The sequence below is a fragment of the Emys orbicularis genome, chromosome 16 (genome assembly GCF_028017835.1).
Source record: "Emys orbicularis isolate rEmyOrb1 chromosome 16, rEmyOrb1.hap1, whole genome shotgun sequence".
Taxonomy (NCBI): Eukaryota; Metazoa; Chordata; order Testudines; family Emydidae; genus Emys; species Emys orbicularis.
This window is the reverse complement of record NC_088698.1, coordinates 25,526,255-25,542,536: the sequence shown is the minus strand read 5'-3', so window position 1 is coordinate 25,542,536 and position 16,282 is coordinate 25,526,255. Positions and strand designations below refer to the sequence as shown.

The following is a 16,282-nucleotide window of genomic DNA, read 5'->3' as shown; positions in this document are numbered from 1 at the left end:
CAGCATGGGCTAGTGGCTAGAGAACAGACTTGGGAACTGGAACAAACCTGTGCTTTATTTATACCACTGGCTCACTGTGACCTTGGACAAGTCACTCTTCACCTCTGTTCCTCAATTTCCCCTTCTTGTTAACTCACTGTAGAGATGCCTACTTTGCTCAGGAATGCTGAAGCTGTCAGTTTTCTCAATCGCTCTCTCTCCTGTGCAGAGCTAGCCTATAAGAAACTCAGAACCTGAGTAGATCTTACCACCTTTCCTCCCTCCCACCCCCTCACCTAAATTGCTATCCTAATAGCAGCATGCCTCTACTGAATTAGAAATGTTCATGAACACTCCCTCCAAGTAACAGGAAGGCGTGGTGGAGTACACAGACCTTTGTGCCAGAGTTCTGCTTTCATTTTGTTAGCACCAGCTGCTGATCTGGTGGCTGTGTTACAAATAGAATAAGACTATTTTTGGATGTATTGGCCCAATAGACTTTTTCATACTTGATAGAATCTTAGTTTAATTAGCCCTCAGACCCAGAAGGGTTATACAAGAAGCATCCCCAATGTTGGGGTGTAATAATGTTTTGAAGATGGCAAACCCTGTGTGACACCCATCCATTGCAGAGAATTATCCCATATAGACAAATCTTTCCAAGTTAGGCATCTTTGATATTGCTTTACTAACATTCTGTTACTAGTGAACACATTTGAAAATGACACTGCTGTTTTTCTACCTTCTGTGCAGCCATATTAACTGGCATTCTTTGTTACTAAGTATAGATATACTGTATACATCAACTGACCTATATTCTGCCTACTGCTAGCATATAAAAGGGAATCAAAGGAGATCATAGAATTCACTTCCCTTTTGAAAGGGAATAAGATTATATTCTTGAGTCTTTTAATTTTTCCTACTATTTACATGTCTAATCAGCCTCATATCTAATGCTGTTAAAATAACTGTTGTCTTTCTATTTGTAGATTTAGTACAAACCTCAGAGATACGAATTATCTCCCCTACACCTACCTTCCATCTGTTTGACCTAAATGCATTTAGTAGTGGATTGCAGCTAGATAATTAACTTTCCTATCTCTTATCTGTTCTGTATATGCAGCTCATTTAGTGTATGCTTTTTTAAATCAGTGATTAACTTCCCAAAACTAGAATTATCTCAATTTTTAGTGTTTTCATTCCCATTCAGTACCTATGAGGAGTCAGTGTTGAATGTGCTCTATCTCAAGAATATATGTATTGCCTCCAAAAGGTTCCAGTACTAACTGAAGTCCTATATGTCCACTGAGCAGGATGAACATATGTAGTAACAGTGTTAATACTCTGCTACAACTTGCTTTACTTTTGACCTGAAGGATCACCCCTAGCCATGAGAGTTCTATATCCATGGTCTAGCCAATGCTTGGCTTGTGAGTCTACCGCTAAAGGTGTCAGATACTCCCAATTATAGTAGTCGCGGTGGTAGGCATTAGGCTGCTGAACAGAGGACATCAAACTAATTTAATACAAACCACAAAACAGCCACCACATGGGCAACTTCCAGTTTGCTTCAGCTTCGGGGTTACTTTAAGATATGGATATTTCTGGTGTCAGACCACTGCACAACAAAAGTCACTTTAAATTTAAATGTAAACATATTAGTCTTTGTAGATAGTGTAACTCTAGCAAAATGTCAGCAAGATCATTCTAGCCTTTGAAAATCCCCTAGCCCAGGCAGTGAGATGTGAGTGGAAAAACTAATATTCTTTCTTCCGTAGGCTATGTCTTGGTATGTTTCTTCAAAAGACTGAAAATCGCTATATAAAAAAGGTTTATTCCATACCCCATCTGCCTGGATATGTCTAGAGGAAGTCTGCCATCCTTTACAAGAGGAGAAAACAACACTTATTCCTTAATACAAACATTGTCAGAAATGTTATTTAAAAAAGCAAAATCTGAAAGTATTATACAAATACATGTTGTTCTTGAGATGTGGCCTGTTCTCTACAGTGAAACTGATGCTTTTCCTTCAAATGCTTCTTCTCAAGGGCTTTATATGCTGCAACTTTTGGAGCAGAAGTGGCTAAATTCTCAGTCATATTCGTTTTCCGTATTTAAAAGAGAACCTAGAGCAAAAAGAGGAGGGTGGGGGAAGTGTCTTACAAAAAGGAAAGGCTACAACCACCAGCTGAGCCTGTCCTGCTAACACACTGGGCTGCTCTCAGGAGCTATAAGCGCAGGGCTTGAGCAGGCTTCCGCTGCATATAGCCACTTGAATCCCATCACAAACAAACCTTGGGGGATAGTCAGTACACAACACAACGTGGACATTCTTAGTGTACTCACAGGGGAGGCAATGGCCTCCTACAGCATAGGAGAGCTTAATGATTAGCTCTGAAAAGCTGGCAATTTTTCAACCAAGAAGGCTAAATTCAAGACAATAAATAAATACCATGCAATTTCATGTGTCCCCGGGCTGAGACCTTAACTGAAGGCTTCTTTGTGTAACAAGGATTACTTGGAAAGTCTTTGGCCTCATAGGGTGCTTTTCACAGGCACGGGGCAAAATCACTTCTCCCTTTGCTGTTGTGCTAGTATGTGACACAACCAGCACTGTCCAGTGGATGCGGCTGGTATGCAGGAGAACTGGGTTCTCTCCCTGTCTCTGCTGTGTCATGCTGTGACCTCAGGCAAGTCACTTCATCTGTGCCTCAGTTTCCCTCTCTCTAAAATTCTGATGCCCACCTTTATAAAGCACTTTTGAGTTCTACACCTAAAAGGTGCTATAAAAGTGTTAAGTTTTTACTGTTATTTTGATGCAGCGTGTCAGGGGTGGTGCACTGCTATAAAGCGGTCTGAGACGTAGTTTCCTCTAGGAATCTGAAACAGTGAGACCTGAAAGCTGGGCCATGTCATTTAAGTGGTAATTTCCCTCTAATTTTGCAAGAAGTATTCAAGGATTTGACCTGGGACCATTCTTAAGAAACCCTTTCCTCCTACAGGCACTGCTACTAGTTAAAGAGATTGTGTCCGATGCCTTTTAGTTAACACTGTTTACACAAAACATTCATCCTGTCTGTATCTAATTCAGACTATCCCTGTCATGAGATTAACTCACATAAAAGTTAACTGAAGCAGCTATTATTTTTACCATCTTATCAGAGAGGAGCTATGCCCAGCTGCAATGTGAACCATCTCAGTGGTAGACTCCTGATGCTACCAAATTCTGGTTGGCTTCAGGAGGAGGTTTGCAGGCTTCAGGATTCCAGCAACAGCCCTTAATTTTTATAATGGGGAAGGGGGGAGGGGTTGTGAGGGGAGAACAAGTATCCAATCAAGTCAGCCCACCACTATAAAGTGCTGCAAGAGAAGTGACAATACTTACAGACGCTTTATGATTGTTTTCTCTTCGTTAGATTTGCTTGAGCCAGAAGGACTGCAGACAGTGGATTCCTTTTCCATTGGCCCAGCCTGGTCCTCCCTCTGTGAAATGATGCCACTAGCAAACGAGGGAGATGGGAATTTTGTTTTTAATCTGTGCTACACCTCTCCCCCCACCACGCCCCCATTGTGCATATTGAACCCTTTCTTAATTCTGGCAGCATGTGGCATCTGAGCAGATGATGTCAAAATACCCTGCTAAAGTTTGCAGCACTGTCACGTTTGCTGGCTGTGGTGTCTTTGCACCTTTCCTTTGTGCATAGGAATGTTGTACTAGTTTTAGTTTGTGAAAAAATGATACTAGGAACTGTTCTGTGCTGGTCTGTAAAGCTAGGGCATGCACAATGCAGCCAATATTATGTCTTTATTAATGTAGGCACCGATTCAGAAAGCCCTTAACTTGTGCTCAAGTCCCACTGAAGTCAAGTTGTGTGTAAGTGCTTTCCTGAATAGGAGCTCTAATTTCTCTGGACACAGCTAACCTGGACTAATGCTAATAGTGAATCACTCTTATTTTAATTGTGCACAGTAATTTAGCTTAGATGTAGTGCAGTTATAGCTGTGTTGGTCCCAGGATATTAGAGAGACAAGGTAGGTGAGGTAATATTTTTTATTGGACCAACTTCTGTTGGTGAGAGAGACAAGTTTTCGAGCCACAAGGAGCTCTTTTCCAGACCTGAAGATGAGCTCTGTGTGGCTTGAAAACTTGTCTCTTGCACCAACAGAAGTTGGTCCAATAACAGATATTACCTCACACACCTCGTCTCTCTAATTTAGCTTAGAATATTTTGATAAGAACCCCACTGATAATTGTTAGAAGCTTATATAGCTACAGATGGAGTGTTATGTAATTATTTAATACTCAGTGAGGACTGATTTTAATCCTATGTTGCATTTGTAAAGCACCTTCCATCCAAAGATCTCAAAGCACTAAATTCCAAGCTTGGTTACATTGGGGCAGATCCAGGGTATCTCCAGCACAGTCACTTAGATTTACACAGGTGTAACAGCAGATTCTGGCCTGAATCAATGAAGGTCCACAAGACCCCTGTGAGGTAGATAAGTGTCACCTTCCCCGTGTCACTTCCCTTCCCTACACTGGAAATGTTCACTGGTTACAGCCTTAGGGCATATAGCTGTACCAGTGCAAACCACTACTCTAAACAGTGCAAGCCATGACTACAAGCATTGCTGGCCTTTATTAGGGCTTTGTACGGCCAGGCAGAGGGTGCTTAGTTCTACACCTTCACGGCCATCACTGCACTGACCTAGCCTGACTCTGCTTATCTTGAGATCTGAGGGGATCAAAGCCCACAATATGCAGATAAGCAATGCTGTTCAATGTGGGCACTGAAACATACTCCTTCAAAAACACCCGAGACAAACTCACGTCTTTAATAATACATTATCCAGCCACTAAAACATTCTCTGTGAGTCTTAAATTCAGGACGTGACATTTTGTGCTATACACATGCTATATAGAAGTATACTCATGACATTCTAAAACACATTTTTTATTTCAAAAGTCCCATATTTATACTACTTTGTTTTATATCTGATGCCTTCAGTTGGGTTTTTCAGCACCCTGGGCACCTTGTTAGGAAGTTACCATGTAAATCAAATTATTATTTTTCCTCTGATTCGCTTGGATTGAAATCCATTACTGACAATACGGGTTGGTAATTAGAGCCCCACAGCTCATGATCCACTTATGAATTAAACATTCACATGGTTAATTTGTAACTTGGATTCCAATGAGCTGGGTTAGGCAACTGGAGAGTCAAGGGCCAATGGAGCCATTAATGTGTGACTGAGCTGGGGGAGTGGGTCCTTAACTGCATTGCTGGCAAAACTGCTGTTTGAGTGGGCAGGTCTGAAACTGGCTTCTCAGCTATAACTTGCATTATGCATGTCTGTTATAGAAGTGTACTCAGGATGGATTTATTATTTGTATTATGGTATCACATGGGGACCTCAACTGAGATCAGGGCCCCATTGTGCCAGGCACTTTACAAAGGGCTTGTCTACACTACCCGCTGGATCGGTGGGCAGGGATCGATCCAGCAAGGGTCGATTTATCGCATCTAATCGACCGCTGAGCGCTCTCCCATCTACTCTGGTACTCCATCAGAACGAGAGTCGACGGGAGAGCGTCAGCTGTCGACTTACCGCAGTGAAGACACTGTGGTAAGTAGATCTAAGTACGTTGACTTCAGCTACGCTATTCATGTAGCTGAAGTTGCATATCTTAGATCAACCCCGCATGGTAGTATAGACAAGCCCAAAGAGAGTAAAAGTCAGTGCCTGTCCCAAACAGCTTATGGTTTAATTAGTCAAGCCAGACAAAGGGTGGGAGGTGAAAACAAAAGAGAGGTGATGTGATTTGCCCAAAATCACACAATAGATCAGTGGCAGTGCCGGGAACAGAACCGAGGTCATCTGAATCAGGGCCCACCCTAGACCAAATGGTGCCCCAGGCGAGGAGCATCTTCGGCGCCCCCCCTTTGTTAAACTTTTGAATATCTTATTTTTTATTGCATTTTTAGCCCATTTCACGACTTTGATGCATGATTTATCCCTGTCATATAAGACAATAAATGTGCATGCTAGGATCTGTAAATCTGTATTTATTCATGCCATATATAAGCAAATATGGAATACCTGAGCCATGTTACTTCAAACATTCTATGTTCCCTTTTGTCACTAACAACAAAAACAGCACCCCGAGCCCAGTGCCCCCCACGCCTAGCACTCCAGGCAGTCACCTGGGTCACCTGCCCTGAACTGAATCCTTATCCCTGGGTGAGTTTTTTGTAGTATGTGCCTTACTCAGTCTTTAGCTGGGGGTCTTACAAAATACGCACTTTCATCCTGAACAATGCTAAAGTGCTTTACAGCTATACATACAGCATCACTGAAATGCACACATCTCTGAGATGAAGGGTGGTAAATAAACTAGCATGCATAAGTCTGCACAACAGGAGAAGGGAAATTTTAACTAAGGCCAGCAAGGAAACCTCCCTGCTCTTATGACAAGTGGCATAGGATAGATACCTACATCCTGGTTTTCATCAAAATGCATGTGTGCAATTACTATGATTGCATGTGTGAATAAGGTACTTGCACTCACACATGGCCAGCCAGGCATACCTACACACTGGATTTGTGTGCCCAATTTCCTACTTTGCACACACAGTTGAAGTAACTGCCTGCAGATGTTGATGTGTGCAATTACACATGTTTTTGACTCACACAGAGCAGGCAGAACTTCAGTTTTAAGGTTGATTTATATAGAAAATTCCTTTTGAAACCCCCACTCCCTGACCCCTCTCTGCTTGTCTGTTTATCCTTACACCGTAAGCTTTTAGGGGCCAGAATGTCCCTTCTTTTTTATTAATATTATTAATAATAATATTTATTGTGATCGTGCCAAAGGGGCCAACCAAGAATAAGGCCCATTGGGCTAGGCTCTCTATAACCACAGAGCCCCAAAGAGTTTACAGTCTTGTATACCTGGACAGTGCCTAGCACATTGTGGGTGCTACAGCAAACAAATAACACTAATCTCCTCTGAAATGATCCCTGCATAATAAACAGGTGTTATAAACAGGGGCTCTTTGCTGACTGGATGACCTAGTGATCTACCTCTTATAGCACTGTAGCTCCTCTTGTGCAATAAGAAGTTGTGCTTTCAGCTGGTTACGTTCCTGCAGCACATCTCTCAACTCCTGCAACGTGAACCGTGGACGATTTGGATCTGTGAGATCTATTATCATTTTGTCTGGTCCAAGGCTCAGCTGTAGAACAAAGGGCAACAATTTAAAAACCAAGCAACCGTAAGGACACCACATGCCCAGATAACCCCTGAGCAGCTGTCAGGCTGTACCTTAGACAAGGAATCAGCTTTATCAATCAATAGTAATTTCCATTATTTATAGACATTACAATCTTGATCTTTCATACCATGTAGGTGCAAAATAATTATTTGTATTTCAGTAGTGCCTGTGGGCCCCATTGTGCCAGGTGCTGTATGCACATATAAGACAGTCCCCACCCCAAAGAGTTTACCTCTAAACTTGCAAAGGAAGTGCTGTTATCCCCATTGTCACACACAGGAACTGAGGCCCAGAGAAATTAAGGGACTCGCCTGTGGTTGCAGAGAAAATTTGAGCAGAGCTGAGAACTGAACCTAGCTTTCCTGAGTCCCAGCTGAGCGCCTAAACCACAAGGTCATTCCTCCTCTGATACACCTAATTTGCACAAACACAAGGATTTCACATGTGTGCAAATGGCTAATTAGGTGCTTTTGTGTGAGCAATTGTACGTAAAAGACAGATGTGCAATTGTACATCTACACTACATGAAAATCAGGGCCCGGATGTCTGAACTTCTCTTTCAGCATATTGACTCTGTCCAGACAAAACCATGCCCTGTACCTACAGTACTACAGGACATTGTACTGCAACATTGTAGGTTGTTGAGCCAGAGCCGGTCTCTGCTCGGGCAGCTGGGTCAGGAATTTCAACAGGGATGAAAAGTAAACTTCTCCAATAGGGCCTGTCCACACAATGGCTTGAATCATGCTAGCAAAAGTGTTTTCCAGTGAGTGGTGCTAGCATGGCCTCCCATCCGACAGGGATTTTTGACGTTGAGAATTCTGCTAACCTCAAACTGTGCCTACGCTTATGAGGTTGCTCACAGCAGTTTCTCAACAGAGCTGTAACTCTGTCAATGTGTGAAAGGTGGGCCAAATTGATGGAGATGCTTCGCCGAATGTCACTAGTGTAAAGTGTAGTTAATAAAACCCCATGCCTCCACAATAAGCAGATCAGTTCCTGAGGTTGCACCTGCCCTTATACCTACCTGCTCTGCATTCCCTGGAGGACCCTCCTTTCTGAGTCCCTCCACCTCCTTTCTGAGATTGTCTCTCTCCATCTTCAGCTCCTCCACTGTCAGGTTACTCTCATTCACCAAAGCTTCCAGCATTTCCAGAATCCTCACTATCTTGAACTGCAACTGGGCGACCCTGGTGGGCGCCTCCCCCTGGGGCTCGCTGCTTATTTTCAGGATCTCCCTGCCCACCAGGTAGGAAATGTCATAGACATCCTCTGCTGTCAGCTGGAAGGGGCTCTTCTCAAAGGCGCTTTCAGGCTCTTCCTTCTCCTCTCCCTCCTCTTGGTGCTGATGATCCTGCATGGCAAGCCCCAGTGGGCAGTCTGGAGAAGGCTGGTTTCAGACCTGCTGCTGCAGTTGTCGCCTGCTTCGGCTACCACACTCAACAGCTTCCTTCCTCCTCCTCTGTGAAACTTGTTAACCTGTGACCAAGTCCCCTCTGCCTCCAGGGGAAGCTCCTGGGGGCCAATCAGATAACCAGGCTGGGAGGCTGGGGTGGGGCTAAAAGCCATGTGGGAAGCGAGGCCGGCACGGGACAGTTTCCCTTCTAGCTGGAGTGGCCTCTACTCTCATTCTTAGGCAGTGTCCAGGAGACAGAGATTGGCTGCAGGGTGATAGGCTATGGGCGTGTGTTTCATTGCTGGTTGTGCAGACAAAACTACCCAGCAGACCCAGTCTCTGTCGCAAGAGGCAGGGCTGTGGCTAGCCTAGGAGTGATCTGTGTTGAAGTAATGGGTGGAGGCTTTTGCAGGCAGGCGGGATTGATGCTGCGAGGGCAGCTGGAGACATTTCCCATTGCATTTTGCAAGAAGAACTATGACAAAGCAAGCCCTGGCCAGGGTGAAGCGTCTGCCCTCCCTGGGTAACGTTTGCAGTTTCCATGGAGACGCCTCAGGAGGGGGAGGGACTGAAACACTCCTGGGTAGGGCCAGTTCCCCACTCACATGCCTCAGGATGTAGGGGCCCCTTATCACAGAACCAAATATTCAGCTCAGTTTCCAAAAGCAGGGGCCAGAGCTGCCCTTGGGATTTCACACCCCCCTCCGCCCGTGTAGCTGCTTTGCCTTGTGCACTCTCTCGGGTCACTACAACTCGATTCGGATTTGAAAGTGAATTCCGCTCTCCGGATCCGTAGCTCGGCGGCAGCTCCGCCCGTGCCACAGCTAAGCCAGGCGGGGATTTGCGGTGCTGCTCGCACGCCCCGGCAGACCGCACATGGCAACAACCCCTGGCAACTGGCAGGGGTAGCGGCTCTGCTCCAGGGTCACTGCAAAGCCCCTGTTGTCTTAGCCATTGCACGGGGGAATAAAGCAGCCGGGCTTGTTGGGCTGCAAGGAAGGACTCTGGCCAGGAATCCCTATTCTGGTTGGGGCTTGGAGGTGGTTTACTGTGAATTGTAAAGGGTCTCAAAAACCCGGCAGGCTCCTGCAGCTCGCTGCCTCCCCCGGCGGGCAATGGACTCAGCTGCTGCAGCCTGCCCCCTCCAGCGGAGAGCGGGTGTGAGCAAGGCAAACATATCTACAGCCAGCCCCCTCCAGCAGGGGGTCAGCAAGGCAAATGCTTCTGCAGCCACCTTCCCTCCAGCAGGGAGTCAGATATTAGACTGATAAGAACAGGCATAACTTATAAGATAATGTTTGTACTTCATGGTCCAGGAGACACAGAAAAGGTTTTAATCTCGGGGCCAAAAAACCAAAAACATCAAGACACTTGATCACAGCCTTTGATACCTATTGGGCTTCAGGAAGTGGGAGGGCATAAGCTCGCCCACTGCTAAAGGGTCCCCCCCCAGCCTAAGGGGAGGATCCACAGGGCCTGAAACTCAAATAATTACGGGGGACAACTAATGTAAAAACAGGGACAGGAGTGCGGTCACAGGGTCAAAAGAAGGGAACCTGACGGGGACACCGAGCAGAGAACCCCGGACAGCGCCCACTGCTCCTCAAAGGTGTCAAGGGAGCCAGTGGACGCCGCCCAGAGGAACTCTGCCCGGATACGTGAACGGACAGAGGATCGGAAACAGGCCCCACAGTCACAGGAACCTCCATCGGCCAACCTCCTCTCCCTGGTTTTATAGATGGCCTGTTTAGCCAGGGCCAAGAGGAAGTTGACCAGGAGGTCCCGTGACTTTGTGGGGCCTTTGATAGGCCGAAAGACTACTTAGGCTCGATCTTAGCTCTGAGGAGCCAAGAAGCGATATGCATCTGCAGCCAGCCCCCTCCAGCAGGAGGTCAGCAAGGCAAACCCATCTGCAGCCAGCCCCCTCCACCCCCCAGCAGGAGGTCAGCAAGGCAAACCCATCTGCAGCCAGCCCCCTCCACCCCCCAGCAGGAGGTCAGCAAGGCAAACCCATCTGCAGCCAGCCCCCCTCCCCCAGCAGGGGGTCAGCAAAGCAAACCCATTTGCAGCCAGCCACCCCCCCAGCTTAGCAAGGAAAATGCATCTGCAGCCCGCTTCCCTCCCCCAGGGGCCGGGGTGAGGAAGGCAAACGCATCTGCCTTTCTGGAGCACCACTTTCCGCGGGCTTGGCCCGGCCGGGGCGCAGCGCGTGCCCGGGGCGCGCTGCCCTCGCCCAATTCCCGGCCCCGGAGCTGCGCTTTGCACAAGTCGCCCCTCCCCGCGCGGGATTTTGCTAAGTGGAGGCGTCTGTGGTTTGCGCGCACGAATCGGCCCCTGCCGACGGGAAGCCGGCCGCGAGCCTGCAGCCGGTGGGCGGAGAGAAGCGCGCCCGGGCCCCGGGCCGCGGCGGAGGAGCTGCGGTGAGCGTGCGGGGACGGGCTGGGAACCCTGCTGTGCGCGGGCGGGCAGATGGCGGTGGTGCTAACAGTCCCCAGGCCCGGTGTGAATGGGCCCGGCCCCTGCACCAGACGCCTGCAGTAAGGGGGCGTTAGATGTTTATATGGCCGCCCCGGGTGGCTGGAGAGAGGGGCTGGGTGTGGTCTGTTAGGGGAGGTTCAGCCCAAGAGCTGGGGGGATGTGCTAGGCCTGAGCTGTGCTGGAAGGTGGGGGAGGGGTGTGCTGACTAATTTCGGGGACCCTGGGGGGAGGGGTTGAGAGTCCCCCGGGTTCTTGGCAGCGCGTGACACCCGGAGGGCAAAGCTAGGAAGGAGCCGAGCTGGCTGCTGGGTTGTGCACGCTGCAGCAGGCGAAGGGGCGAAGTCTGCAAAGCCCAGCTGGGGGGCTGAGATGGGCTCAGAAGCACGTGGCCTGTGGCCCCCCCCACTGAGCGGCCTGTGGGAGGCATCCGGCCTCTTTCTACACTCGCTTAAAAACACCCAATACCAGAGCATGGGAAGGATGTTCCCCTAAAATACACCCAGATAATGCAAGGCTTCCTCCCACACCAGGAAGCAAATGCTCCCCACCTCCACAGTGAGCAAATCGCCTTCCACAGAGGGCCGGAGCTTGGGGGAGTCTAGTTGAAAAGAGCAAGGAGTCTGGTGGCACCTTAAAGACTAACAGATTTATTTGGGCATAAGCTTTTGTGGGTAAAAACCTCACTTCTTCAGATAGTTGAAAAGAGGATTCCAGTGGAGTTTGTTTTAATTAATCTTATAAAGGATTCTTTGTCATTTCTGCAAAGTCTAATGGGGTTTTTTTAGCGAGGATGCAGGATGTCTAGGGTTTTCTGTGCCCCTCACGGCCTATCCAGGAGGAGTGCTAGCAGATGAATCTGTGCTAAGAACTGAACTCTCTGCGTCCTAGTTTTCCCGTCTGTAAAATGGGAATCAGCCTGTGGTGGAGTGTTGTAAGTTCATTCATGTTTGTAAAGTGCTTTGTGATCCTGGGATGGAAAGTGCTATAGGCAAATGCCAAGTATCCTCATTAACTGTGTCTTCCAATTCACCTGTAGTGGTGAACGTTTATACAGAATGTTAGCAGTGATGCTGGAGTGTGTTTGATGTTTGTGTTCCCTCTAGAAAATGAATGAGTGGGCGCCCATAGCGAAAGAGTATGACCCCCTCAAAGCAGGGAGCATTGATGGCACAGATGAAGAGCCCCATGACCGTGCCATCTGGAGGGCCATGTTGGCACGGTACGTACCTAATAAGGGGGTTACAGGAGATCCCCACCTCACTCTGTTTGTAGCAAGACTGAATCTACAAACCACAGAGGAGAAGCTGAAGGAAGCCTTTTCCAGGTATGGAGACATTAGGAAGATTCGTCTGGTTAGAGACTTGGTCACAGGTTTTTCCAAGGGCTATGCGTTTATAGAGTACAAAGAGGAACGGGCGCTCTTGAAAGCCCATAGAGATGCCAACAGGCTGGTTATTGACCAGCATGAGATATTTGTGGACTTCGAGCTGGAAAGGACCCTCAAAGGATGGATCCCTCGGAGACTTGGAGGTGGTTTTGGAGGCAAGAAGGAATCCGGGCAGCTGCGGTTTGGAGGGCGGGACAGGCCTTTCCGAAAGCCCATCAATTTGCCAACTATGAAAAGTGACTTCTATGGAGAGGGGCTAGTGGAGAAAAGAGAGAGGAGCTGGTCTCGTGAGGGAGCGAGGGACTGGAGAGCGAGGGACCGAGACCCTGAAAGGAACCGAGACAAGAGATGGCTGGAAAGGGAGCGATCGTGGGCTTGGGGTGAAAGCAACCGGGAGAGAGAGCGGGATTCCAAAGAGGAAAGGAGCAGAGGAAGAGAGAGGAAGGACAGAGAGAGAAAAGACAGGGAAAGAGACCGGAGCAGGGAGAGAGACCCTAAGAAGCAGAGAGATGACGACAAACATCGGTAGAAGAAAGTTCCTTTATTATAGATAAGCTGAACACCCATGAACTGTGGGGAAGTTTACAGCCAGACCCCTCCAAAATCTTCTGATTCAAACAACCCTGAACTGAGGTCAGGTTCTAATCCAGGCATGGGCCCGCCTCTGGTTTAAGAAAGCTATGGGCACAAATTCAACCTGTGGCTTTGCTGCATGCTTCCAGCCTGCAAGGAGTCCTGCTAATCACCTGGAACTAGATCCTCAGCGGGTGTAAAATTGGATAGAGCCACTGTCTTCAGCAAAGCTGGGCCAGCCAAGCAGCTGGCCCATTGTCTCTGGTTTATTGTCCTTCAGGTAATTTCTATGGTGGTTTTGCCAGAAAGAGGGGACAATGACTCCTGCAGTAACCTGTACCTGTGTTGAGCTGTGGCTCTCTTATTTACAGAGCTTTTGTTCTCTGTCTCATGTATTATGTGGTATCTGCCTTTTCTTTGGTTTGATTCCCCACCCCCACCTTGTTAAATTTAAAATTTAAATTGCTCTTTGTGTGCAAGCAAATCTTCCTGTAGGTGTATTCTAACCATGCGGTGACTGTCTCCTTTCTTTCTGGAGGTCAGGACTGTAGCAGGATTCCTTAACATGGTTCAAACCATTCTATACAGGCAAGGCCAACATCTCTTATAAACAGGACAGAGCCCCAGTTCTGTTATGACATGATTCCCCCTTACTCAGTAGTTTACCTCTATAGATGGGCCCTTATCCTGCGTTAGATTCAGCATAGCCCTCCCCCACTCACTCAGCTTGGAGCTGAGAGAGCTGCAGCTGGCATTGGTATCATAGTCCCAGCCTTCCAGATATTGACAGGAGTCCTACAGGAAAAAGAGGAGAGCCAGAACTGGGCATCAAAAGTGTTAGAAGGCAGATCTTAAGACACAGCCAATTATTTTATTTGTTGCTCTTCAGAGGTTTTCTTTACGCAAAGTCTCACTAATGTGTTTTATAGAGCGGAGTGGAGGGGTAGCAGGATCTGGGAAATAACGAAAGCATTGGAAAGCACACAGTATTGCATTTACTGCATCTGATGGTATCGGGCTCTATGTAGTTCCATTTCTAAGAACGTTAAGGAACCAATAATCACTGTTTGCTGTGGGTTCTCTATTATACTTTGCTGTGGGGAGACCCAATGGAAAGTTGTATGTACCTATGAAAATAAAAAGGAAATGTTTAAAAAATTTTTAACCACACGATACTTGTTGACATTCTGTAAGGAACACCAGACTTACAGATGTGCCTGTATTCACACCTAATTCAGTGGGATGCAAAATGAAACATGTGTCCAGGCTTCTTGGCTATTGAGAGAACGGCTTGTTTGTATATGAGAGAGCCCGGCCCTTAAATATTTCCTATATATGCCATGTGCTCATATGACAGACTGATGAAGTCACCTATTGAAGAAATATCTGTAAAATCATCATCTTCGGCTTTTGCAAATGTTTCACACAATATAAAACGGATAGGAAATGATTCAGCTGCTTGAGAGATATGGGGATAGACATAATGTTTAGAAATAATGTTTTTGACAGGTGTTGGGTGCAATGGGGAAACATGCCTTAGAAATCTTTCTTTTAATGGAGAGCTGCTTCCCTGCTTCATTCAATCCTCCCCTTTAACTAGTAGAACGTGTATGCTCTAGACATAGAGATACATGAGGGCAGATTGCAGGTCACATGACTTCTCAGGTTAATTTCCAGCAGCTGTTGCAGCTATAGCACATCCCAATGTAAAGTCTATGGAGAGCGCCCAATCAAAGCAAAGTGACCAGACTTTCATCTGTGTATTCCTTTGTTTTGAAACTCCTGCTCTAGCTTTCAGAATGATGTCCCTGGACCAGCCAGTGGGACAGTTATGCAATGTAATACAACAGCCATGTAACCTGTTGTCTACCCTTTGTACCACCACAGCTGCTGTTGGGTGCTGCTCCCATATGGGTGCAAGAATTATGTAGTTTGTAATTTTGTTATTGTCCCTCCTTGTCTCCTGCTCCCTTTGCACCTCATTTTCTCTTTCTTGCCTAGAGAGCATAACTCTGAGGTTACGCCCATCCGAACTATTTTGCAAAGCAAGAAAATGCTTTTCTGGGTCAGTCTGTCTCCCTTGACAGCTGAGCTGGCTATAACATGGTTAAAAGTTGTAATGGAGATGGAACCGAACTTAACAAGAGTAAAGCCCAGCCAGTCCATGATTTTAATCTGCTTCTGGGGATGAGAATGGTTGCTGGGTGCACTACAGCTGTTAGTTGTAACTGACTGCCCCACCTCTGTTACAAGTGTAGGGTAGATAAAGGCGTTTTGTACTAGAACCTGTGTAGTTTTGCTTCTAGCAAGCTCAGCATATTCATGTTTAGTAGGGAGAGGCCCTGTTGAAAGTAGGGCGGCGGCAGCAGCTATGTAAATATTCTTACCAGAACAGTTCCAAATGGTCATCCATTGTTTACACTTTGGCCTAGATCACCCTGTGCTTACTACTCAATCTTGAGGCTAGTTCAGTCCCTAGTGCAGCGGTTCTCAAACTGTGGGTCAGGAGTCGGGACCCCAAACTGGGTTGCGACCCCATTTAATGGGGTCACCAGGGCCAGTGTTAGACTTGCTGAGGCCCAGGCTGAAGCCAAAGCCCAAGCCCCACCACCCAAGGCTGAAGCCGAAGCTTGAGGGCTTCAGCCCAGGGTGGAGGGGCTCAGCACCTGCCCCCCCCCCAGGGGGGGTCATGTAGTAATTTTTGTTGTCAGAAGGGGGTCACGATACAATGAAGTTTGAGAATCACTGCCCTAGTGTAAATTAGGGCAGCCTAGAGGCCCTAATTTATGCCCAGCTGTCCAGGGCTCCAAGGGCCATTCTGGCAGCTGGGGATTGGTGTGGCTCAGGGACACCCAGAGCCAAGGGCTAGAATACGAGTGACACAGGAACTTCCACTCTGCTTTTGCATCAGCCAAGGATTTTCCTGCACAGTGAGAAGCCGGGGGGGGGAGGGGGTTGCACTGTGGTGGAGTCCAGCATCTGATCCATTGTCTCCAAGTCCTTATTTCAGTGGTGAAAGTTTGTTTTAGAGGCAGGAACAATAGAAATCTGCTATAGTTGCTTCCCCTTCAAATCTGCACTATTCCCCCTCCAGGCTTTCTCCTCTACTGATCTGCCAGCCTCTCAGTTTAGTTCAAGGAGACTTTGTTTGCATGAGAAGCAGTACAAGCTTTGTGAATGTGTAAAGAAAAG

At 47.3% G+C, this 16,282-nt stretch overlaps 2 protein-coding genes across 2 annotated transcripts; one reads left to right on the top strand and one right to left on the bottom strand.

Annotated features, from left to right (window-relative positions):
* Positions 1 to 2,041: 2,041 nt before the first annotated feature.
* RILPL2 (Rab interacting lysosomal protein like 2) lies at positions 2,042 to 8,616 on the bottom strand. The gene is made up of 4 exons (XM_065418023.1): positions 8,284 to 8,616; positions 7,066 to 7,217; positions 3,365 to 3,478; positions 2,042 to 2,105 (listed from the first exon to the last, which is right to left on the bottom strand). The coding sequence occupies exons 1-4, from the start codon at positions 8,614 to 8,616 to the stop codon at positions 2,075 to 2,077; spliced, it is 630 nt and encodes a 209-aa protein (XP_065274095.1). The 3' UTR covers positions 2,042 to 2,074.
* A 2,420-nt stretch (positions 8,617 to 11,036) lies between these two features.
* SNRNP35 (small nuclear ribonucleoprotein U11/U12 subunit 35) lies at positions 11,037 to 14,260 on the top strand. The gene is made up of 2 exons (XM_065417792.1): positions 11,037 to 11,072; positions 12,234 to 14,260. The coding sequence occupies exon 2, from the start codon at positions 12,237 to 12,239 to the stop codon at positions 13,044 to 13,046; it is 810 nt and encodes a 269-aa protein (XP_065273864.1). The 5' UTR covers positions 11,037 to 11,072; positions 12,234 to 12,236; the 3' UTR covers positions 13,047 to 14,260.
* Positions 14,261 to 16,282: the final 2,022 nt, after the last annotated feature.

Excerpts from the sequence above, each read along its gene's own strand:
- SNRNP35 (XM_065417792.1), top strand. The coding sequence starts at position 12,237 with ATGAATGAGTGGGCGCCCATAGCGAAAGAGTATGACCCCCTCAAAGCA.
- RILPL2 (XM_065418023.1), bottom strand. The coding sequence starts at position 8,616 with ATGCAGGATCATCAGCACCAAGAGGAGGGAGAGGAGAAGGAAGAGCCT. Across the intron at positions 3,479-7,065 it reads GAGCTACAGTGCTATAAGAG|TGGCATCATTTCACAGAGGG; the intron begins GTAGATCACTAG and ends CTCGTTTGCTAG. Across the intron at positions 2,106-3,364 it reads AAAACAATCATAAAGCGTCT|GTTCTCTTTTAAATACGGAA; the intron begins GTAAGTATTGTC and ends TTTTTGCTCTAG.